Genomic DNA, 23,478 nt, shown 5'->3' with positions numbered 1-23,478 from the left:
GTCCTGCAGGGCCTGCGTGGGGCTCCCGCCGCAGAACCACATGCTTCTGGAGCACAAGATGGAACGCCCCTGCCTCAAGCGAGTAAGGCCTGGGGCCACCGCCAGCCCCGTGTCTTACAAGAAAGAACTGGCACCACCGGCCCCCGACAGCTGCACTGGTGATGCCATCGGGCTCCCGCAGGATGCCATCGGGCACCCGCAGGTGCACAGCGCCTGAGGCAGTGGCCGAGCAGCTCCCAGCAGCTCCTCCCCCCTGCCCCTCTGGTCCACCCTCCCAGGCCTCCCAGACAATAAAGGCATTGCCACTGTCAGCCACTCCTGTGGGTTTCGGGGGACTGTGACCTAACCCTAACCACCCCCACCTTTTCACCTGGCAAAGACTCACCTACCCTTCAAAACTGTGTCCCAATCCTCAGGGACCTTCCAGAACCCCCCGAAGGTGGGGCTGAAACCCCAGGGTGAAGGATGTGGCTACAAGCCAAAATGAAGGAACCTTGAGGCCAAATACCAAAAACCAAAACAAGTTACATTTATTGGTGGTGCTCACCCTTCCTGTCCGGGGGAAGGGAGGTCCAGAGGAGGCCCCCAGGACAAAGTAGAAACGGGTGGGTGGGTGGGTGGGGGAGTCCATACAGAAAAGAGCATCTCTGAGGTCCTTGCGTTTTTGTTTTTAATAAAATGAGTCCTTCATGCGGGGCCTCCAAGCCTTGACCAGGAGTCCGACTGCCCGAGGCGTGACCTCAGACCCCCCCCCTGCAGACCACCCCAGCCCTTGGCTCTGGGCAGAGGAGGCGGCCAGCACTGGGCAAGGGGCTGCTGCCCCATCACACGCTCATGGTCATCCCGGGCGAGTACTGCGGAGAGACGAGGGGTGGCGCGCAGGGGGGAGGGGCTCAGCTCCCGCCGAGGCTGGGGCCCGCCCCCCGGGGAGAAGGGAGGCGCGGACTGGGTGGGGCATCGGTGGAGAAGGGTAGGAGCAGGAATCCAAGTCAGGGAGGTGAGGCCACCCTGGGGCGGGGGTCACAGGTGGGGGCGGGGTAGGCATGAGAGCGGGCGGGTCGGGAAGGGGACGGGGAAGGGAGAGGATGCCGCGGCCGCCCCCCCACCTGGCCCGCCGCGGTCACGGTCTTGCTCTGGCCCCCCGGCCGCCCCGCCGGGGCCTGCCCGCCAGGCCCCTCCGGCCCGACGCCGCTGCAGGGGGGGAGTCGACGCAGTCGCTTACACTTTCGCTCGGGAACGGGTGCAGGAAAGTCCCGGTGGCCGCCATCTCGCCGTCATCCCGCGGGGTGCCGGGGGCAGTGCTCAGGCCGGCCACGGCGCCAGGGGAGCTCTGGGGGCGGCCGCAGTCAGCGCAGGCTCCGGCCTACCCCCACCGCCGCCGCCGCCGCCGCCGCCGGGAGCCCTGCGCGGCCGCCCCGCACCCCGGCCCCGCCTGCGCGCCGCCCTCACCTTCGGCAGCCCGTCCATGTCGCCCGAGCCTGTGGGCGACAGACACAGGGACACAGGGCTCAGCGTCTGAGCCGGCCACTGACCTTTCCCTGAACTCCACCTCCCCACCCCCTCCCCGCAGCTACCCCAACCCCTCCGCTCAGCCCACTGGGGTCTGGAGGGAGGGTCTGGAGGGGTGTCAGTGCTGGTAGCCACGCGTCCCCATGGTTGTTACTGGACCCTCACCCAGTGCAGCCCAAGTCACTGGGTCGCCCAGAAAAGCTCAGGGCGCCCCCCCATGCCCCTACAACACATGTGTCAAACGCAAGGCCCGCGGGCCAAATCCATCCCGCCAGGCCTTGCAATGTGGCCCGCACTGCGCTGTCATCACTGCACTCCGCTGCGTTTCCATCACAATGACAGTTTATGACTGTTCAGTAAACCATTCGGCCCGCAATTTAGGCTGGATTTTAGATTTTGGCCCCTTCTCTGATTGAGTTCGACACCCCTACCCTACAAGGTGGAGGGATGGGGGAGGTGGAGGGATGGGGGAGGGGGAGGGGGAGGGATGGGGGAGGAGGGATGGGAGGGGAAGGGATGAGGGAGGGGGAGGGGTGTGGGAGGGGTGGGGGAGGGGGAGGAATGGGAGGTGGAGGGATGGGGGAGGGATGGGGGAGAAGGAGGGATGGGAGGGGGAGGGATGGGGGAGGGCGCTCAGTGAGAGCCTGAAGCTAGCAGGGCAGCCTGCGGGGGTGGTGCCCACCCAGGCGCTTACTCACCCAGAGATCCGTTCACGTGGTGAGGTTCCAGAGTGCTCATGGCCGCCATAGGGCCCTCGGGGCCTGGGCCCAGTGGGAACTGTGGCAGAGGGGTGGTGTGGGACTCCGGCCAGCTGCCACCAGGACAGCCTCTACCCCACAACTCAGCACTTACGTTAGCCCTGCCAGCGCCCGGCCCCATGGGGTTCATGATGGTGTACATGTTCTCGCTGGAGTTGGTGGAGTCTGGGGAAGACGATGCAGGAAGGCCTGGAGGTGAGCAGCCTCCCTCAGGCACACCCTTCCCCCCCGCCGCCCTGGCCCTCGTACCTCCAGGGCTGGGCATGATGGGCGTCCCAGGGGGCCCCCCGCCTCCTGGAGGTCCCTGCACACACAGGCAGACAAAGCATGAGGAAGGCCCCTCCTGCCACCCACTGAGCTACCCCGTGTTGGCCCCATGACCCCACTCACCGTGTAGCTGCCAGGGGAGGAGGCAGAATAGGGGATCTAGGGAGAGAGGCAGCCGTGAGCAGTCCGCCAGCTGTTGCCCCCACACCTCACCCCTACCCATTGCCCCACTCCCCGACTCACCGAGTTGCCACTGGGGCTGGCCCACGGGCCGCGCACTCCGGGGCCCCTGTTGGAGAGGGTAGATGGAGCCTAGAGCTGGACGAGCAGTGCTCCTCCCCGCCCCGCCCCGCCCCGCCCCGCGGGCCCCCTAAACGCCAGATGTGGACTTTCCCCCAGCCCATCCCTCAGGGCCTCGGGCCTTCGAGTTCGCACCCAACAGTGGGAAAGGGTGTCCCAGGCGGCTGTGCTAACCCAGCCCGAGAAGCTGGTGGGGGCCCCAGGGCCTTACATGTTCATGGTGGGCAGGCCCGGGCCAGCGAGGGAGTTGGGTGGGGGCCGCATGCCGCCTCCATAGCTCTGTGAGGGGAGAGGGCCCTGAGTGCAGGCCAAGAGGGGAGAGCCCCTGAGGCCCCCCGGCCCCCCCTTACCTGGGGCCCAACGCCGGCCATGCCCCGCGGAGGAGTCACCCTCTGCATCGGGCCCGTGCTCGGGTGCCCTGGGGCGGGAGCAAGGGGGGTGGTTCAGACGGGACACACACTCGGGGGGTTGGGGGGGCGGACAGCGGACAGCGAGGCAGCAGGGAGGGAGCGTGAAAGCTGGGGTCCTGGTGGTGAACACCAGCTGGTGCTCCTCCACTCACCCTGAATGCGCGGGGCGGGGTCCATGGCACCCGGGAGGGAGCCAGGAAGGCCCACAGGAGGCTGCAAAAGGGGCGTGGCAGCAATGTGTGGGCGCCCTTAGCCCCCCAGCTCCTCCCGCCCCCTCCTCCGGTCTGTCTGCCCGCTCTCACCTGACTCGGCATCCGCAGGGTGGGCCGGGGGCCCCCTGAGAACCTCGGGGACATGAAGGGCTGGAAGAAGTGGGCCAGGAGTCAGCACCTCCCCTAACCCACTCCCCCGCCCCCCAAGCTACCTGGTTCCTGCTGTGCCCAGGCCCAGAGCCCGACTTACCCATCTCCAGGCCTAGCCAACTAACGGGGAGTGGCGAGCTCCTGGTGTGTGTGTGTGAGCTCAGAGGAGGGGATATGCGTGGGCAAAGGGACAGGGAGTCACAGTCCTTACCGGAATGTGAGGCCCCATCATGGGGGCGTTGGGGTTTGGGGGGGCAGCTGAGAGCCCAGGGGGCCCTAGGAGGACAGAACCGGGTGGGCTGTGAAGAGCTAAGTCCCCCGGAGCCTGCTGTTCCTGAGGCCCTGCTCGGTGTGGGGAGGGAGGGGAACTGGAGGGGAGGGGGAGGGTGGCCATTCACCTGTCTGCAGGACTGAGGAGTCCCCTCCAGGAGGGTCCCGGAGGAACCTGTGGCTCAGAGAGCCATGCTCTGTGGGCCCGGGCACTGTGCATGCACACACACAGGCCTGGTGTGCAGAGCTCCCATCCCTCCTCCTCCGCAGCCCCACGGCAACCTTCCCTCCAGCTCCAGCCTGCCTGCCCCGGGCTTCCCCCACGGGGGACCCACACCCACCAGCTCCTGTGCCTGTCATTCCCACACATGTGCACCCAGAGTCGCCCCAGCCCAGTACCTGGAAGAAGCCGGGTGCCATGGGGCCGGCTGCCATGGCATCACTGGGGGCGATGCTCCCCATCACAGGGCTGGGGGCGGCTGCCGCGCTCTGCAGGGTGGGGAGCAGGTTTGGTCAGGCCGGTGCTGCCCCAGCATCCCCTCAGCAACAGCCAATCCCCCAGAACAGGGCACCCAGGCCATCTGGCCCTCTGTCCGCGCAGGGGAGGATGGCTGGGGTCCTGGGAGGCCGAACTGCTGCCCCCGTTCCTGCCCCAGCTCAGCACCCTAACAAGCCCGCAGACTGGTGAGCTGGGTGGCTTCGAGGAGGCTCTGCCTCCGGCTGCTCCTGAAAACCTGGAGGTGGGCAGGGCACACCGGGCTGAGCCCAGATAGGTCCTGACGAAGGACGGGACCCGGCGATTCCCAGCCCTGAGCCCCACGCCTGAGGAATGCAGGTCTGAAAATGTCAACCACCCAGGACCCGTGCACTCAGCGTCCAGCACAGGCTGATTCTCTCCGTCTGAATGCACCTCCTCTTGGCAGGGGCACCGTCCCCACCTCCCCAGCCCCTCCCCACGCCTGGCGTCCTGGCTGGCAAGGCAGCTTAGCTGGACCCCCAGCTCTACCCGGCGCACCCCGAACAACAGACAAAGAGCCAGTCAACAGCTTCAAGATGGAACTCCCTCCCCAGGTTCCTCCTCAGAGCAGCTGTGCAGACCGCGCCCCGCGCCCCCCTCCGCCGTGAAAGGACTGGACTCTCTGGGTCCAGTTTCCAGGCCCCCACCCTCTTCAGATGGAGGAGGGGAGACGGCCAGGTGCTGGAGGGCCATTATCTTGTGGGCCAAGGGCAGAAATGCGGGGGCAGGCTGACAGGACTCTTCCTCTGGTCAGGCTTGTCAGCTTTTTGGGGCCCACAGAGCAGGGGATGGAGGGATGGAAGGCTAGTCTACAGGGCACAGGGGACACATCAAAGGATAGGGAAGGGCATGGAGTAGAGAGCACTTTTCTGGGGGCCCAGCCACTCCAGTCTGCCTGCATCATCCACCCTCCCCCAAGCCCCAGGAGGAAGGGGAGCCGGCTGTTCCCCTTGAGGAATGAGTGGAACTGCAGCCGCCTGGGCACACTTCCTGCCCTACAAGGAGCGGGGCCAGGGGCACCTGAAGACATGCCCCTCCCTGAGCGAAACTGCAGCCTGGCACCCTTCCTGCTCCTTCTCAAAGGCCCCAGGCCGGGCGTGCTGGTCAGAGCCTCCAGGCCCAGCACACCTGAGGGCAGGGGTGGGGGAGACAACGCGCTCGGCCCCTGGGGCCCCGCCTCTCCCTCAGGGCCGCGCACACACGGCCCAGTAGCCGGGAGCAGCTCCTCTGGCAGGCACCCGCCTCATGGCTGTAGGGGGCACTTTCCGTGCTCTGGGTCTGTCCACCCGCACTGCCCACCCCGTAGGCACACCAGGCGCCAGAGCACTTCCTGTCAGGGAGGGAGGAGAGGGCGGTGGCGGGGAAAACTGCAAGCAGAACTCAGGACCACAAGGGGAAAGATACGGTTTTCCCTTCACCCCTGTGCCTGCCCAGCTCTAGGCCCTAAAGTAGGGGTGTCGAACTCAATCAGAGAAGGGGCCAAAATCTAAAATCCAGCCTAAATCGCGGGCCGAATGGTTTACTGAACAGTCATAAACTGTCATTGTGATGGAAACACAGCGGAGTGCAGTGATGACAGTGCGGTGCGGGCCACATTGCAAGGCCTGGCGGGACGGATTTGGCCCGCGGGCCTTGTGTTTGACACATGTGCCCTAAAGGGTTAATACACAGCTTCCCTGGATCCCAAAAGCACCAGCCAGCATTGCCAGCAGACTAGCTGGTGTTTCTTGAAGATGCTCCAAGGGCCTGGCGAGAGGGAGGAGTGTGTGTGTGTGTGTGTGTGTGTGTGTGCGTGCGTGCGTGCGTGCGTGTGTGTGTGTGTGTGTGTGTGTATGGGGGGGGGCAGAGGCTCCCTAGGAAGGAAGGCAAGATGTCTCCAACTAGAGTGGGAGCTGCAGGGACCCATCACCCTCTGCACCCCCACTGCTGTGCCTACTCGGGTTCCCCCAGGCGCCCTGCTGCCATGGTAACTGGTGCGCAGAGGGAAGCATACACACACCAACGTGGAGCCTTAGTGTCATCCTCCCCGGAGGCACCAGAAGTCGTCAGACTCAGGTGGGGGCCGGGCAGCGAGGGGAATGGCCCCGAGGAGGGACACAGCCGCAGACCCCGAGCCCCAGGTCTGGCAGACCTGGACACAGGCACGGCCAATGCACAGAGGGACCTGATGGGGCGAACAGCAGTGTACGAGGGGCAGCTTCAGGGACATGTAAACCCCTCCCCCTCCTGCACTCTGGCCCTGCAGAGAGCCCTGGGCTGAGGGGCCATTGCAGAGAGACAGGTGGGGGCAGCTACACCCTGGGAGGCCTGAGGGGAAGAGCTGAGGGCACCAGCTGGGTGCACAGGGAGGAGGGAGGAGAAGGGGAAGCTGGCTGAGTCGATGCCTAGCCCTTGGGCCCACAGCCTAGGGCCTCCCAAGACTTCCCTGGTCTGCCCTTGACCTCTCCGAGGAGCCCCAGGGAAGAGGTAAGGCAGAGGGTTGTCACCGGCACCTCCTGATGCCACCCATCCCTTCAGGTCACTCCTCCGCCAGGCTCTCTACTAGTAAACAGGCCTCTGGTGCTGCCCCTCCCGCCATCAACCAAGAGGGAAACTGAGGCCAAAGCGGTGAGTGAGCAGCCCCAGCCACAGAACAAGGTCAGGAAGGTCTGGGTGCTGTCAGCTAGACCCCGGGAACCCTGGCTCGGTTCCGCCCCAGGAGGTCAGAAAGGCGGGGTGGCGGGGGACAGGGGACGGGGCAGGTGGTGGTGGAGGCTGTCTAGCCTGGCCCAGGGACTCAGTGAAGAGTTCGGGGAGGGACTGGCCTCGGGAAGGTGTGGGGCTCCAGCGCAGTGCAATGAGCCTCCTGTGAGTGACCTGAGGCCCAATGGAGGTCACAGGAGCCCAGGCTCTCAGCCTGCACCCTCCCGCCCCGCCCCGCCCCGCCCCAGGCCCCAGGCCTGCCACCTGCCCACGCCGGGCCCCTGGGGCGGGACTCACGTAGTCCTGGAAGGCCTTGGCCTCACTTGAGTGCTCACATGCCTCTCGGCGGTCGGGTGCTGCACAGTACAAGTCCCAGAACACGCTGTGGGCAGAGGGGGTGATGGTTTTCCCACTGCCTCCCCCGCCCCCTCCCCTGCCTGCCCACGCCAGCCCCACACGCACCACCACCAGGAATGCAGGAAGCCTGGGGGCTCCCCCAGCGTGATGTTCTTCTCCCATCGGATCTGCACGGGAGAGGGAAGGCCGGTGAGGAGCCGCCGCCCGCCTCGGCCAGGGAACAGGGGCTGGGACCAGCGGTCCGGAGCAAGGCAGCTGGGAGGGGACAGCTGGCACAGCCAGGGCAGGGGCGCGGAGAGCAGGCCCTCTGTGCCAGCCGCCGAGCCTGACCCGCCCCAACCCTCAGTCCCGGGGCCTTCGGCGAGGACACCTGGCACCACCGCTGGAGCCCTGACTGGTGCCAGGAGGAGAGGGCCCTGGGGCAGGCGGAACGCAGGGCCAGCTTACCTCAGACAGAAAGGTCTGTGCGGACTTCTGGGCACCGATGTGCAGCAGGTACTCGTACACGTACAGCGCCAACCTGCAGGCAGGGGACGCGGCTCAGGCTCCTGGGAGGCCCGGGTCTGGTCAGCCTCACACCCGCCCTCAGGGCTCCTGGGGGGCCTCTCAGGCCAGGCCCCTGCCTTCAGGTGGAGACCAGGGGCAGGGGCCCCCACTGAGTCCTCATTGCACCCACCCCCAGCCTCACATTAGTCCCCCAAATACCCCATCGCCTCCACTCCTCACAGGAGGTGGCCTCCCCCTAGTTTCTCAGCCTGGCCAACTCCTACACATCCATCAATACCCGGACTGCAGGGCCCTCCTCTAGGCAACACTGCCAGCAGCCCCGACCCCGCATTTCCAGGCCCAATCCCGGTCAGTTCAAGACCCTCGTGTGGGCCAAGACCCCAGAGCGGCCTTGGTCCCGGGAGGCCTTCTGCAGGGAGCAAGGGCTCCTGGCTGCCTCTCCTGACTGTGCGCTCCCCGGGGCCTCTCAGCACGCACCCCGAGCCACGCTCAGCACCCGCACCTCCCTCCCTCCCAGCCTTGCCTGCGGAGGAAGCAAAGGCCCCGCTTTCCTCCCAGAGGCCTTCCTCCTCCCGTGTCCCTGGGCCCCATCCTCTTCCTGGAGACTCTGCCTGCCAAACCTCCGCACCAGCCCCCAGGAAGTCTGGGGCCCTGTGGGCGGTGAGATGGGGCCAGCAGTTCCACTCGGCTGCCGAACACCCACAGTGCTCGGTATGCCCCCTACACAAACGCAGCAGCTGCCACCCCAGGAGCATGGGCCACTTGCCAGCAGCACCCTCTGCGGGCCACACGGGAAGCCCGGGCCTCCCAGGCCTCTCCATCCTCGGCCTCCACCTCTGCGTCCTCCCGTCTGCCTTCTACACCAGCGGGCAGAGGGGCAGGATCCAGCCCCGTAGCTACTCCAAAGCCTTCCACTGCACTAACCATCAGACGCCTGACAGCTCCAGCCCTCCGTCCTGCCCCATAGGCCTGCTTTCCACTGGGTCCTTTCCTTTCTTCTTCCGTCAGTCCTCCCTTCCTCCCTTTCTCTTTCTTCCTTTCTTCCTTTCCTTCCTTCCTTCCTTCCTTCCTTTCTTCCTTTCAACAAACATTTGCCCAACACCGCCTTGTGTAGCAAACACTATAGACCCCTGCCCCCTGGAGGCTACCAGCCTGTGAGGAGGAACAGTGCAGCAACAACACAAGAGGCACGTTACAGGGTCAGCTGGAAGGCAGTGTGCCCCAAGGACGGACCAGGGGGATGAGCCGTTCTCTGAACCTGGCCACAGTCCGCACCGCATCACCTCACCCTCCTGGCAGCGCCTCCAGCCCAGGACTACCGCCCCCCCAGCCCTGATTCCGAAGCTGCACCCTCCAGCAATCTCCAGCGTCTGCCCCTCTCCCTTCCTCTCTGAAATCAATAAAAATATATATATATTTAAAAATAATAATAAAGGCCCAACCTCAACTTGCCCTGACCAGTTTCCCCCACCCCTGCCCCTGCCTCCCACCTCCACTGTGTGGTCCAACCTGGATGGTTCGGCCTTGGCTCACAGAGGTGTGGTGCGTACTGTCCCCTGAGAGCGAGATGGCTGCACTTATTAAATGTGGGTAAAATCATAAGGAGAAAACTCTCCTGCCATCTCTAACACACACCTGGTCCAACACCTGGTCCAGGCCACCATCTCTTACCTGAATTTTGACAGGACCCCCCCCCCACACACACACACACACAGAGCATTCCTCACTACACCCTCTGGTGCCCCCACACACACCGGCCACCCTCTATGCTAGGCCTTCACACAGGCCACTTCCCTGCCTGGGGCTCTTCCACCTGGAGACCTGCATGGCTCCAATGTCACCTGTCAATGTCACACCTGACCTCCGCCATCTTATTTATCTCCACCTGACACATTTAAAAATATATACTTTATTGATTTATTTTTTATTTTTTACAGAGAGGAAGAGAGAGGGATATAGAGTTAGAAACATCGATGAGAGAGAATCAATGATCAGCTGCCTCCTGCACACCTTCTACTGGGGACGTGCCTGCAACCAAGGTCCATGCCCTTGACCGGAATCGAACCGGGGACCCTTCAGTCCGCAGGCTGACGCTCTATCCACTGAGCCAAACAGGACAGGGGCTCTTGACACATTTTTTGCCAATTGCCTGAAGCCCCCATAGAAATGTAGCTGGGAGGGCAGGGACTTGGTCTCTTTCCCTCCCTAAGCTCACGAGGGGTGGACTGAGACGGGCAGTGGGCACTGCTTCGATGTTAAACGTATGGGGTTTTACCCCAAGAGCAGAGAGCATCAAGCAGCCGAAGAAGGTTCTCGGTTTTGCTCAGTTCTCTGAGTGTTGGTACTTTAAGTTTTACCCGGACAGAGTCTCAGGGAGGAATTCTGAGCTGTTTTCTTGTTTTTGGTGAAAAGTTGTGAAGCCGGGACATTTGGCCAGGTTGTTCCAGGACCTCTAGGCAGGACTTCCGGCCTCTGACCAGCCAGGTTCTGAGCTCGGTCATCAGGAGGCTGGGTCTCCTGAGCTGAGTCCTGGAGGCCGAGCAGAGGCGGTGGACACAGGGAAGCGTCTGGAAAGGGCTGGAGAAGAGGAGGCGTCTGGGAGGAGGCTGGGAGGAGGGGGACGAGGGGGGGCACTCGGGCTGGGCAGGGCAGTGGTGACACAGCGATTTGTTAAAGCCGTGTGGACTGAAATGCAGCACCACCACCGTAATTCCCAGGAATTACCGTCATTATCAGGAATTGGGTAACAAGTGCTCCCTGCTCGGTGTCCTCCTCCCCCCTTGAAGCCCATGTTCTGGGGGCAGTGAGAGACCAGCTACTCACAGCCTTGTGTCACCCCCTCCCCCACCCCATCTAATGGACCAGCCCGTTCTCACTGATGCCCCCCAAAGGGGTTCTCCAGCCCACGCATTTCCTCCCTCCTCTCTGTCACCTCAAAGCCAGGCCTGCAGCTGTCTCCTGCCCCCTCATCAGCCTCTGGGGGCTCTGCTGCCCACAGCTTTCCTCCCACCCAGTGACCAGGGACAACCACCCCCTTACAAATCCCATCCCACCTCCCGCTCCTCCCAGACGCCTCCTCTTCTCCAGCCCTTTCGCAGGGGCTTCGCTGTGTCCACTGCCTCTGCTCGGCCTCCAGGACTCAGCTCAGGAGTTTCCTCCTCAAGAACCTCTTACCGGTGCCAACAAGGATGCCCACACAGGGTTCCCCTGGGCGCAGGGACAGACACACGGGCGGCTGTCACGTGCTGGGCTGTAGACAAACTCTTCGTGGCTACGTGCCACCTCAAAGCCAGCCCCAGGAGGAAAACGCGAGACGCGCAGTAACACCAACCCCGGCTGAGGTCCTGGACCCATTCTACAGCCGCTTGGCAGGGCCAGCGTGCTCGAGACACACACACCCCGCAGACCTGGACACTTCCCCCCGATTCACTCCTCGGAGGCAGGAGTGGAGCAATGCAAAGGGGACAGACAGGCCTCCAACTTATCCCTGCCACCGTCATCCCTAAGCTAAAAAGACCCAGGCCCTGGCCTGTGGGGCTCAGTTGTCTGAGCGTTGTTCCATGTACCAGGAGGTCACTGGTTCGATTTCCGCTCAGGGCACATACCCAGGTTGCAGGAGGCAGCCAATGGATGTTTCTCTCTTCCCCTCTCCCTTCCTCTCTCTCTACAGTAAAAAGAATTATAATAATAATAAAAAAGTGATAATAAAAAGACCCAAAACCAACTACAGATGCAAACACTAGCTCATTCCAGGTGGCAGCCATCCTGGGCCTCACCACAGGCTCGCAATGTTTACTGTTTACACGACAGGCTGGGCCTTGATTCAAGGAGCCCGCGAGGACCCCAGCCTCCCTCCCACCCCCCGGCCGCCCCATCGCGGTGCTTTTAGACTTTGCTGTGCATCCCTGAGGGCAGGGGCCCACGGCAGAGTGTGCTTCCGAGGCCGTCTGACCCGGCTCCCACCCTGAGACAGGATCAGAAGGAAGGAGAGGAAAGCGCAGACCAGGAGAGCCAGGGACCTGAGCAGCAACCCCTTCACTCCGTTCACAGCGGAGGAAGCCGAGGCTGAGACAGGAAGTGGCTTCGTTGCTGGCTGCCTGTGCAGGTCCTCTACCTGCAGCCTCTTACCCGGGCCCTGTGACAACCCTACAAGGCCCGCATTTCAGAAGCAGCCAGTCCCCTCTCCAGCCTCTCCCTGAGCTTGGCAGGTCACTTCCTCCCCAGGCCCTGGCGCCCCCTTTGGTGAAACAGGGGCTGGAACCATGTGGTGTTTTCCAAACTTCCTTTCCCAGCAGAACCCCAGCTCCAAACCAGCATTCCCCCAGGACCCTCTGTAAGGCACAGGTGAGCACAGGATGGCTCTGGCCAAAGGGGAGGCTGGAGAACAGGGGACACGGCATCTCTCGCCTCCACAGGAGACGTTTCTGCAGATTCCCCCATCTCGGAGACCCTCTGCTGGCAGGCTAAGGAGTGAGGGGATGATGGGGGAAGGGACCAGGACTCAGATAACCTCAGCCCTGGCCAAGAGTCAAGGCCAGGTTCAAGGAATCAAATCTCTGCTGGGATGACTGATGGGATTGAAACCCAACTCCCAGCCCCACTACCTTCAGCTCAAATCTCTGATTCTCTCCTTTCTTTGCTCCCCGCACAGCCACACATAAGCTGCCATCATCAGCTCTTACCCAGGTCATTGTGCCCACCTCCCCCAGACCCCCTGGCCTCTACCCCTGACCCCCTATAAAGCCACCCTCCACTTTCACACACACAGGCCCCTCTGGCCTACAGAGCCAAGGACTGCTCCCTCCACCCAGGGCACCGCCCGGCTCCTCTGCCAGGCCTCATCCCAGGGCCTTTGCACCTGCTGTGCCCTCAGCCGCCTCCTCTTCCTCCAGGTCTCTGCACAGGACCTCACACATGACTGTCACTCTCCTCCTCTGCTTTCTTCATAGAATAAATATCTTGAGATCATCCCTCTCCTTGGCCTCCCATTTATTTGCCCAGGTAACTTGACACCTGCCTCTCTGCTAGAATGTGGGAGTCTTCAGGGCTGGGGCCTGCCTTCCCAACTACCACACTTTACCCACACCCCAAAACCAGTGTAAGAAGATGACCAGGGACACACCAGGACCCCCAGGGACGGGGTGGCAATGCCAAGACATGCCCTGCTCCCAACCTGGGCAGGAGCCAGATGCCAGTTTCAGAAAGTCTTTGTGCTTCAAGGTGCTTGAAAACGGAAGCCAACCTCCAAACTGTGCGGATGGGCAAGGAAGGCCTGAAAGGACAGTTACCTGCCTTAGCACCTTCTGGTTAGATGACCCCAAAGTTGGGCAGAGAATGGACTTGTCCTTGAGGAGGGGAGGGGCGGTCCCACTGTCAGCTCCGGCAGAAGTGCAGGACAAGAGAGGGGGCAGCCAGCGCACACCCAGGGCTCCTCACCCCCGGCCTGGCCCTCGAGGAGCGGCATCAGGGACCTCCTCTCCGTTCTGGCCGCCTGCTTCCCAGCAAGGCCGCTCTAGGCGGCTGGGTTTCTTAGGATCCTGCGACCAGGCCACTGGCTATCAGCCACGGGAAGCCTTCCCTCCTGCGGGCACCTCTCCCTGGCACCTGAGCAAAACTGCCAGCACTGGGTGCCCTTGCTGGGGGAAGGTCGCAGCTCCGAGCACCTTTCAAGTTCTCCCCCATCCTGAGAGATGGCACTGATGTAATACTTTTGCATTTCTCTGGAAAGGAAACAGCCTAGGCGAGGGGAGCACCCCAAGCCGCAGAGAGATGGTAGGTGGCAATGCCAGCTCCAGGCTGCCGCCATGCCCCAGGCCGAGCTCCCGGTTCTGAGGGCCACCAGCCCCACCCGCAGGGTCTGGGAGTTAGTCCTCCTCCCAGCCCAAGAGCACCTCGTATCCAGGCTCCGACGCCACACCCAGGTAAGAGGAGGGGCTCCTGGGTCCGCCGCAGGACTGAGCCGTGTGGCTCCCAGGGGGTCCCTCTCCGCTGCCAGGGTCCAGAGAGGCCGGCCAAGCGGTCCTGGAAACTCCCCTGGAGGATGCGGGAAGCGGAGGGGGTCGCCATCCCGCGCGCACGCGCGGCCGCAGCCTCACTCGCTCAGGGTTCAGCCGTCGGGGAGCTCCCCGACCCTCAAGTCCGCTCGGATATCCCCCACCCCACCCCAAAGTCACGCCCTCGGGTCCCGCGCGTCCCCGCAAACCTCCCAGTCCTTCAAGCCGCTGGGGCGTCTCGCACCCCTCGAGTGTGGCGCGGCCCCCGCAGCCCCATCAACGCACCGCCCGCCCGCCCCCTCAACCCTCACCACTCCGTGCGCCCCCAGCGCCCCCCGAGGCTCCGCGCCCCGCACACCCTGCGCCCCTCGGGTCTCGCGCTCCCTCGCAAGTCTCGCGGCCCCTGGACGCACTCGGGTCCCTCACGTCCGGCGGCCCGCGCCCACGTGCCCCTCGCAGCGCGCGCCGGCGCGGGGCCCCCGGAACCCCCGGGGCCGCGAGCTCCGCCCCCGGCCCCGACTCACTTCTCCCGGGCCTGGCTGTCGGAGGGCACGGCCGCGCTCTTGCCCCCTTTGGCGTACATACTGCTCCGCGCCGCCGCCGCCGCCGCCGCCGCCGGGCCCACACCTGTCAGGCGGCGCGGCGGGCCGCGCTCGGCGTCGCCATAGCTACCCGCGCCCCGCGCTCACCGCCCCGCGCCCGGCGCAGGCACCGCGGGCGTCATCCGCGCGGGGGAGCTCCACACGGCGCGGCGGCGGCGGCGGCGGCGGCACAGCTCCGGCCGCGGTGTATTTTCTTCCTCTTCCCACAGCGGCTGTTCCGGGAAGCGCGCGCCCCCTCCTCCCGCCGCGCGCGCCCCCGCCCGCCGCCTCCCGCCGCCCGCGGGCGCCGCTCTTAAAGGGGCGATGGCGGGCGCGCGGGCGGGTCCCACCGCTGGAACCGCGGGCCGGCGCACGCGCAGGGCGTGTGTGTGTGTGTGTGTGTGTGTGTGTCCCGTATGTGTGTGTGTTGTGTGTATGTGTGTATGTGTGTGTAGGGCGTGTGTGTGTGTAGGGCGTGTGTGTGTGTGTGTGTGTGTGTACACGCGCAAGGTGAGTGTGTGTGTGGTGTGTGTGTGTCTCTGTGCACGCGCGCGCGCGTGTGTACACTCGCAAGGCTAGTGTGTGTGTGTGTGTGTGTGTGTGTGTGTGCAGGGCCCGTGTGTGTGTGTGTGTGTGTGTGTACACGCGCAAGGCTAGTGTGTGTGTGTGTGTAGTGGCCCGATAGCATCTCGGGACACACAGTGGGACACAGCTGATTAAGATTATTTGTGAGCGCACGCGCGCGCGCACACACACACACACACACACACACACGCACGCACGCACGCACGCGCTCCTCAGATAGGACCTGCCACCCAATTTACACCCCCGGGAACACAGCCACACAGTTGCAGATACGATCTCAGACCCAGGACACATGCAAATCCCACAGACACTGGAACAACTCCTCTCTGGGCAGTCACTGAGTGTATCACCCCGCAGGGCTCCCACACTCACCCCCAGGAGCGTGCTGGCACACAGCGGTGTGTGCAGAGCCCGGCAGTGGCTGGCACAGAACGGGGGACACGTCCCACTCTCACATGGCACAGCCGCCAGGGCTCTGACAGCCGGGGAGGAGCCCGCAGCAGCTATTCCCACTCACCGGAGCTCCGTTTGTCCCGGCTTCCGGAGGGCTTTGTCCTTGGACCTGCGGCATCACCAAGCCCGTGGACACCACAGCCACACACACCACACACCACACAGCACAGACATACCGCATGGACTAGCCGCTCCGGGGGTACACAGGCCAACGCCTAAGGGCCATCGTGCACTGCTCCACAGTCACACTGTTAACAGTAGGTGCTGGGTGACTGTCCACTGGGCCACCGCTGGCAGGCCTCTCAGTGTTGCCAGCTGTGGTAAATGAGGCTCGAACCACCTTTAACTGTCCCTCTGCAGGAATGAAGGGTGCAGTCAGTGGGTGCCCCCTCCCCCTCCTGGGCCCTTCTGTCCGCAGGGGGCATGCAGAGGAGAGGGGCAGACCCTGAGACAGGGACACCCTCGGGCAGCAGTGCCTGGGCCCAGGGGAGGCCTGTGGGCTGTTAGCGGACCTGTGGGGGGCGGGGTGGGGAGGGGACTGGAGGGGGAGGGACGCAGCGGTCCAGTTGTGTGAGTCCAGGTCTGGATGCTTCTATGACTGTTTGCCATGGGTGTGTGTGTGTGGGTGTGTGTGGTGGTGTTGTTTTGCTATGCAACAACCGCGAATGTGTGTGTTCCCGTTCCTGTGTGAGCACACGTGTGCATCATTGCGCCTGGGTGTTGGCAGGCACACAGTGAACGGCCCGGTGGTGTGTGTGTCTGTGTGTGTGTTGGCGATGGTGTGGAGCCGAGTGATGCAGCGTCAGGTTGTGTGCACTTGTGTGTGTGCGCGCGCGTGTGCCTCCACGCGTGGGTGGACGGGGACCTGTGTTGTGTGCTTGTGCACTCGAGCTTCCTGTGTCGTATGTTTGTCTTGATGGGGACGCCCCCTCCCGCTGCCTGCGGAACCCCCATTGTGCCTCCCTCTTTGAGGCCGCCGGCCACCACGCAGGCCCGCAGGCGGGTGGGGGCGGGAAGCGGGGGCCCCTGGGGTTCCAGACGGGCACGGAGGAAGGGAGGGCCAGGCCGGCCCCAGCCCCGCCTCCACCCCCCCGAGGGGCCCCGGCCGGGAGGGACGGGTGGGGGGGGACGCCGGCCCTGCCCATTTCCTGTCCAGCTGGCCGTCCCCTCCCCCGCTTCCTCTCCGCGGGCCTCCCGGGCCCCGCCGGCGCGGAGGAGGGGCCCCAGCTCCGGGCTGATGGGGCTGCGGCCAGCGTTCTTGCGTCTCGCCTGGAGATGGGGGACTGGACAGCCCCTTCCCAACGCCCAGTCCCACCTCCGATCTCCAGCGCCTGCTCCCCAGGAGCGCACAGAAAGGGAGTCACACCGCGTGGTGACAGCTGAGACCTCCGGCCCCGCACACGCCCCCGGCGCCCCTCCCCCTGTTTGTCTCCCAATGCCCGCGGCTCCCCGGGGTGCTGTGTGCCCTGGGCGGGTCCCTCGTCCTCTCTGAGCCTCGGCTCCTGGAGTCACACGGTGTTTACTGAGCGCCTGCTAGTCCCCGGTTCCGGGACTCACTGCCCGGGGAGCGGAGGGTGCGATGGGGCAGGGGAGGAGGAGGCGCCGGAGGGTGGGGAGGATCATTCCACGGAGAGCCACGTGCTGGGCGGGGGGCGGGGTGGGGGTCCCCGGGGTGGGCGGAGGGGCGGCCGGCGGCGGGGCAGGCCGGCTCTGGAGGAGGGAGAGGCGGGGGAGCCCGCCGCCCTGCGCTACGAAGGGGGAGGCGGGCGGAGCGGGAAGCGCGGTTCCCATGGCAACGGGCCGGCTCTGCAAACAGCCCTGGCGCCGGCGGAAAAGCCCCGCAGAGGCGGGCGCCGGGCCCCACCGGCGCCGGGGAGGCTGAGCTGCGCGCACGTCCAGCCCGGGACACGCGTGGCAAGAGCAGGAGCTACAGAAAGAGCCCCCCACCCACCCAAGGGAGGGAGGCCTGGGAAAACGGTTTTTATTGAGGGTGGAGGTGGATTAGAAAGATCTGGAAGCAGAAGGTTCACCCTGCAGTCAGTCACAGCAAGTGCAAGTGCCCCGAGGTGGGCACAGCGTTCAAGTGTCGGAGGCGGAGCGAGGCGGGCCGTGTGCTCCCTGGAGCGGGGGAGAGGGGGGGGGGAGCGAGGGCAGAGGAGCCAGGGTTGGGGTTTGTTCCAGAGAAATACTGAGCTGTGGAGCACCTGGGGGCTGCTTTTAAGAAGCCGCTTGATGCCGGGACCGGTTTGGCTCAATGGATAGAGCATCGACTTGGGGACTGAGGGGTCCCGGGTTCGATTCCTGTCAAAGGCTTGTACCTTGGTTGCAAGCAGATCCCCAGTGGGGGGTGTGCAGGAGGCGGCTGATCGATGACTCTCTCTCATCTGATGTTTCTAACTCTCTGTCTCTCTCTCTTCCTCTCTGTACAAAATCAATAAAAATACATATATATATATAAAAAACATTAAAAAAAAAAAAAAAAAAGAAGCCACTGAGGCCGAGCGGGACGGGAAGGCTCGAAGGAAGCAGGGAGCTTGCCCCGGGAAGAGGCCTAGGTAGCAGGGCCATGGGCCAGGCCAGGGGCCCAGGAGCGGGTCCTAAGCAAGGAGGTGAAGGGTCAAGACTGGACCCCAGGGGCGGTGGGGGGGCAATGGGGGAATAAGGACACATTTTTAATACCTTAATAAAGTGGGGGACGAGAGAGAAACAAAAAAGGACTGGATCCCAGACCTGCGACCCCTTCGCAGTCTAGGGCCCATCCCTGTGTGGCCGAGTGCGAGGACTGCAGCCCTGAGCTGGGTCTCAGTCTCTGGGGACCCTCACGACACCCCTCCCCCCATTCCTCACCGCGGGGTGTGTGTGGGGGGCAGGTTCTGCTTGTGAGGTATGGGGGGGGGGTGCCTGGAGGAGGGGCCTTCCCTCCCCTCATTCACTTCCTTCCAGCCCCTCCATTCTCAGACCCTTCCAGGGCCCACCTCCTAGGCTTTGCACTGGCTGCTCTTGCAGCCTGGAACTTGCCCTGGCTCCAGGCCTGGCCTATTCTGGCTCCTCCTTTGGCCTTTGGTCCCAGCAGTTCCTCCTTCTCTCCCCTTTCCCCCTCTGCTGCCCCCTTCCCCTCTTCGCCTCCCCAGGCCATATCCTCCATGGTACGGGTTCCACACTAGCCAGTATGAGACTTGTCTCTGCTGATGGAATAATGCGCCCAGTAGTCTGTCTGCAGCTCTGCCTCTCTCTCTGGACGGGCCCTCCCGGCAGGCCCAGCTGTCTGGCTGTGAATATGTGGCCAGAAGTGGTAGGGAAGGCTGATTTGGGGTTTTCCCTAATTTTTTTTCTCTCCACAGGAGATGGAGGCCCCGTTCTCATTAACGTGGGAGGCTCGGGGTGGGGCCAGGATCCGGGCTGGCGGCCCTGCCACGGAGGGCCCCAGCTGGGAGCAGGGTCTGCACCAGGAGGCATTTCCTCTCTGAGCTGTAATTATGGGTAATTTTCTAGCTGCAACACAAAAATTAAAACCCAAACACCAGGGAGGAAGAAGCCGCAGCAGCTGGTGAATATGGGTGGTGGGTGACGGTGCTGAGGGGTTGGGTAGGGGTTCCAGCCCAGGGGTGCTGGTGGAGGGGGGGAGGGGCACAGGCCAAGGGCTATTCAGACAGCACAGACTTCTTGGAAAACCAGCAACTACTTAGAGTCTCAGGTTACTGAAATGGGGAGTACACTCCGAAACTGGTCACCTCGAGGCAGAAGTCCCCAGTGGGGGATCTGGGCCTGGGTTTGAACCCTGGCTGTTCTGCTGTGTGGACTGGAGCAGGAGCTGACTGAACCTCAGCCCAGCCAGTCCACTGCCCTGCTTCCAGCACCTTCTGTGATTCCCACTGCCCACAATTTTAAGTACCTGCCCTTCTGCCTTGCACTTGAACTTTAGAGTCAACCCAATCAGTAGGAACCTGTGCATCCAGCACCTCATGAGAGAGGCAGCGTTTCTCTTTCCCATGTTGCAGATGAGGAAACTGAGGCTCGGAGGGGCGCCAAGGGAGTCACGTGGGCAACCCAGAGGCAGGACTCCACCCACTGACATGCCCCCAGCTCCCTGCCTAGGCCTGGGACACTCACTCTGGGATATTGGAGGCATTTTTGTGAGAACCTCAGGCCTGGAGGGAGGGGGAGAAAAGGGAGAAATGGTGGTGGGGGAGTCTATCGCAGCTGCTGACAAAGTTCTGCAGATAAAATAGGCTCAGAGCAGGCAAGCATCTTGCCCCAAGATGCATAGCAGAGTATGGAGGTGCCAGGTCCCACCTCGGGGTGTGGTGGCAGGGCCCCCCCGTCACCTTCTCTCTCCAGACCCCAGGCCTCTCTGTGGTGGAGGAAAGCATTTCCATGGCACCCTGAGGTTGCATGCTCACTCTGTGTGGTACATGGGGACATATTTTTTCCTGCCCGATCTAAGAGTGGTGAGTAGATGCTCACCAAGCACCAGAAACTATACATTTTTTTTTTTTTTGTCCGTGATCCTGTTGCATGCGCCCAGCTCATTCCCACCCCAGGGCCTTTGCACAGGCTGTTTTCCCTGCCTGGGACATCCTTCCCCTCCCCCTGGCTGGCTTTTCCTCGTTCAGTTCCGGGGATGTCTCCTCAGAGAGACCCTCCAGTGTCCTGGGTCACATTGCTCTGTTGGATTTTCCTGAAATTCTTTGTTTTTGCACGTTGATTGCTCATGTCCCCAGTAATTCATGAGTTTCATGATTAGAGAATTTTAATGTTTTGTTTCATGCTGTGTGCCTAGCCCTGAGAACAAAGCTTGGCACACAGTAGGAAGGCACTCAATAAATACCTGTTGCTGAGCTAAAAATTTCAAATGCCTCCTTTGTGCTCAGGTCTGAGGCCTCCAGTGTCCTCAGCGATCTCAGCCTAAGGGCCACACAGATTGCCACAACCCTCTTGTAGCCTGTGGCTTGGGTGGGGTTTGGGGATTGGGGGTCAGAAGGGGGAGGAACCAATTTTCCACCTCTGCCAAGGCCACCGCGCCTGCAATCCCTAGCTTGACCACACGAGGGCAGCAGAGACTCGCAGGTCCAATTCCTGAGGGTCCCTGGCGCCCCTTTGGAGCAGCTCTTGAGATCCCGAGTTTCAGGCTTGGAATCCAGTAGGTTTCTCTGGTTTTACCTCTGCCTTCAAGTGGGCCTCCGACTAACGCTTACATACCCTGTTTCCCCGGAAATAAGACAGTCTCATATTAATTTTTGCTCCCAAAGATCCGCTAGGTCTTATTTTCAGGGGATGTCTTATTTTTCCATGAAGAAGAATAAGGTGCACATTTATTGTTAAATGAAAATAAACGAAATTTATTACCTGTATACGGTACGGTAGTGTGGTAGTTGTCAACACAAACCAGACAAACTGTGAATCCTACAGTATCAAGAATTTACTCATTTATTCAATGACAATCATGTCATCATCTTCTGGAACATCGTCATAACAATCCAATTCCTGAATTTCCTGGTGAATTTCTTGTGACTCCATTTCTTTCAGAATCAGTGGTCCAAATCTCTCATGTTTAGCCTAGGGGGGCCTTATTTTCGGGGGGATGCCTTATATTTCACTCAGAAGGAAACCTGTAAGTAGGTCTTATTTTCAGAGGATGTCTTATTTTCGGGGAAACACGGTATTTAGGAGTTGAATAATTTCATAGCAGAAAAACATTTTAAAAATCACCCAGTTCTCCTCCCTCTAAAAAAACCCTTATTCCCATTTTGAGCTCTTTCCTCCAATCTTTTTGTTTTGTTTTTCCTTTTTTGTCCTATCTTTTTTCTCAAGAGGCCTTCTTTGACTAACCCTCAAAACTGTCAACAGTCCCATCTAGTTGTCCGAATACCCCACAGTCAGGTGTGTTGTTTTTTTCCCTCAACAGTGCTATTTTCTTTGTTTTTATTTTTTTAATTGATTTCAGAGAGGAAGGGAGAGGGAGGGAGATAGAAGCATCCGTGATGAGAGAGAATCATTGATCAGCTGCCTCCTGCATGCCCCACACTGGGGATCGAGCTGGCAACCACAACCTGAGCATATGCCCTGACCAGGCATCGAATTGTGACCTCCTGGTTCGTAGGTCTACACAACCACTGAGTGCCCTAGCCGGGTGCAATAGCACTTTTCCAAACTCCTTTGAATGTGCCAGTTTATAGTGTCATCATCTCCCTCCCTGGAGCGTCAGCTCACCAAGGGCAAGAGTCTTGCTGCATGAATCCAATAGGTGCTCAGTTAACATTTGTGAAACGAACAAAACTTGCCATAAATAAAATGAATACAACTTAGCAAAGAAGGCTAAATGCCCTTATTAGTCCCCACCCCCAATCAGTCGCTACCATCTCTACATCCACAAGCGCCATGTGTGCTATGCAATGGCTCTGCACGCCTTCCAGGTAGACACAGACACATGCAGCTTGTTTCTGAGTAGGGCAGCCTAATGGTCAACACACGGATTCAGGCTGCCCCTCAGCAACTGTAGGGCCCTGGGCAAGCTACTCAAACACCTGTGCCTCAGTTTCCCCTGCTGTAAAATAGGGGGTAATGATAGTTCCAATTTCAAGGGACTAGTATGAAGATTACACAACTTAATACTAATTAAGTAGCCAGTGCCTGGATGCTACTACTTATAATTAAATATAATAATTATATATTACTAGAGGCCTGGTGCACAAGATTCATGCATTGGGAAGGAGGATATCCCTCAGCTCAGCCTGCACCTCTTCAATCTGGGATCCCTCTCGGGGGATGTCTGGCTCCTAACTACTCACCTGCATGCTGCCTGCCTTATCACCCTAACCACCTCTGCCTGCCTGCCTGATCACTTCTAACTGCCTCTGCCTGCCTGCCTGATCACCTCTAACTGCCTCTGCCTGCCTGCCTGCCTGATCACCTCTAACCGCCTCTGCCTGCCTGCCTTATCACCCTAACCACCTCTGCCTGCCTGCCTGATCACCCTAACCACCTCTGCCTGCCTGCCTGATCACCTCTAACCGCCTCTGCCTGCCTGCCTGATCACTTCTAACTGCCTCTGCCTGCCTGCCTGATCACCCTAACCACCTCTGCCTGCCTGCCTGATCACCTCTAACCACCTCTGCCTGCCTGCCTTATCACCCTAACCGCCTCTGCCTGCCTGCCTGATCACTTCTAACTGCCTCTGCCTGCCTGCCTGATCACCCTAACCGCCTCTGCCTGCCTGCCTGATCACTTCTAATTGCCTCTGCCTGCCTGCCTGATCACTTCTAACTGCCTCTGCCTGCCTGCCTGATCACCCTAACCACCTCTGCCTGCCTGCCTGATCACCTCTAACCGCCTCTGCCTGCCTGCCTTATCACCCTAACCACCTCTGCCTGCCTGCCTGGTCACCCTAACCACCTCTGTCTGCCTGCCTGATCACCTCTAACCACCTCTGCCTGCCTGCCTTATCACCCTAACCGCCTCTGCCTGCCTGCCTTATCACCCTAACCACTTCTGCCTGCCTGCCTGATCACCTCTAACCGCCTCTGCCTGCCTGCCTTATTACCCTAACCGCCTCTGCCTCTGATTGCCCCCTAATGGCTCTCCCCTGCCAGCCTGATGGCACCTAACTGCCTCTGCCTTGGGCCCCACCACCATAGCTTTGTCTGGAAGGAAGTCAGAGGTCCGGAAGATGTCTAGTCAACCTGATCTAATTAGCACATACCCTTTTATTAGTATAGATAATAAACACTTATAAATATTTGATTATATATTTCCATATTAATACTTATATATTTATACACAGTAAACAAAATGTTTTAAAAATCTAATTGCTGTATAGCATTCCTTTTTTAAATCATGATATAAATGATTATTGTTAATTTTTTAATTCCCTTCCCCCCTTTGACAACCATCAAGTTGTTCTCTATAGTTCCATTTCTGGTGGGGTTTG

General features: G+C 61.3%; 2 protein-coding genes across 11 annotated transcripts in view; one reads left to right on the top strand and one right to left on the bottom strand.

Annotated features, from left to right (window-relative positions):
- The window catches only part of LOC118725799 (inositol-3-phosphate synthase 1), a 71,119-nt gene extending 70,408 nt beyond the window's left edge, over positions 1 to 711 (top strand). For all 6 annotated transcript variants that reach the window (XM_045585829.1, XM_036449857.2, XM_036449858.2 and 3 more), the window contains one exon: positions 10 to 711. In XM_045585829.1, coding sequence (XP_045441785.1) covers positions 10 to 217 — 208 coding nt within the window. In that variant the 3' untranslated portion in view covers positions 218 to 711. The remainder of the gene's footprint in view (positions 1 to 9) is intronic.
- Positions 663 to 14,793, bottom strand: SSBP4 (single stranded DNA binding protein 4). 5 transcript variants are annotated; one of them, XM_036449880.2, is made up of 18 exons: positions 14,457 to 14,791; positions 7,880 to 7,952; positions 7,538 to 7,599; positions 7,373 to 7,457; positions 4,269 to 4,365; positions 3,818 to 3,882; positions 3,547 to 3,606; positions 3,397 to 3,457; positions 3,185 to 3,252; positions 3,046 to 3,113; positions 2,778 to 2,823; positions 2,658 to 2,693; positions 2,517 to 2,571; positions 2,362 to 2,432; positions 2,208 to 2,286; positions 1,450 to 1,478; positions 1,223 to 1,330; positions 663 to 854 (listed from the first exon to the last, which is right to left on the bottom strand). In XM_036449880.2, exons 1-18 carry the CDS (start codon positions 14,513 to 14,515, stop codon positions 825 to 827), a joined length of 1,152 nt encoding a protein of 383 aa, XP_036305773.1. In that variant the 5' UTR covers positions 14,516 to 14,791; the 3' UTR covers positions 663 to 824. The 5 variants fall into 5 exon arrangements, with proteins under 5 accessions (XP_036305773.1, XP_036305769.1, XP_036305770.1 ...); XM_036449876.2 differs by lacking the exon at positions 3,818 to 3,882 and having other exon boundaries at positions 1,107 to 1,330; positions 4,276 to 4,365; positions 14,457 to 14,790; XM_036449877.2 differs by lacking the exon at positions 3,818 to 3,882 and having other exon boundaries at positions 4,276 to 4,365; positions 14,457 to 14,788.
- Between the last annotated feature and the right edge of the window lie 8,685 nt (positions 14,794 to 23,478).

The sequence above is a fragment of the Pipistrellus kuhlii genome, unplaced genomic scaffold (genome assembly GCF_014108245.1).
Source record: "Pipistrellus kuhlii isolate mPipKuh1 unplaced genomic scaffold, mPipKuh1.p scaffold_m20_p_21, whole genome shotgun sequence".
Taxonomy (NCBI): Eukaryota; Metazoa; Chordata; class Mammalia; order Chiroptera; family Vespertilionidae; genus Pipistrellus; species Pipistrellus kuhlii.
The sequence above is the reverse complement of the archived record's forward strand: the minus strand, read 5'-3'. Positions and strand labels throughout refer to the sequence as shown.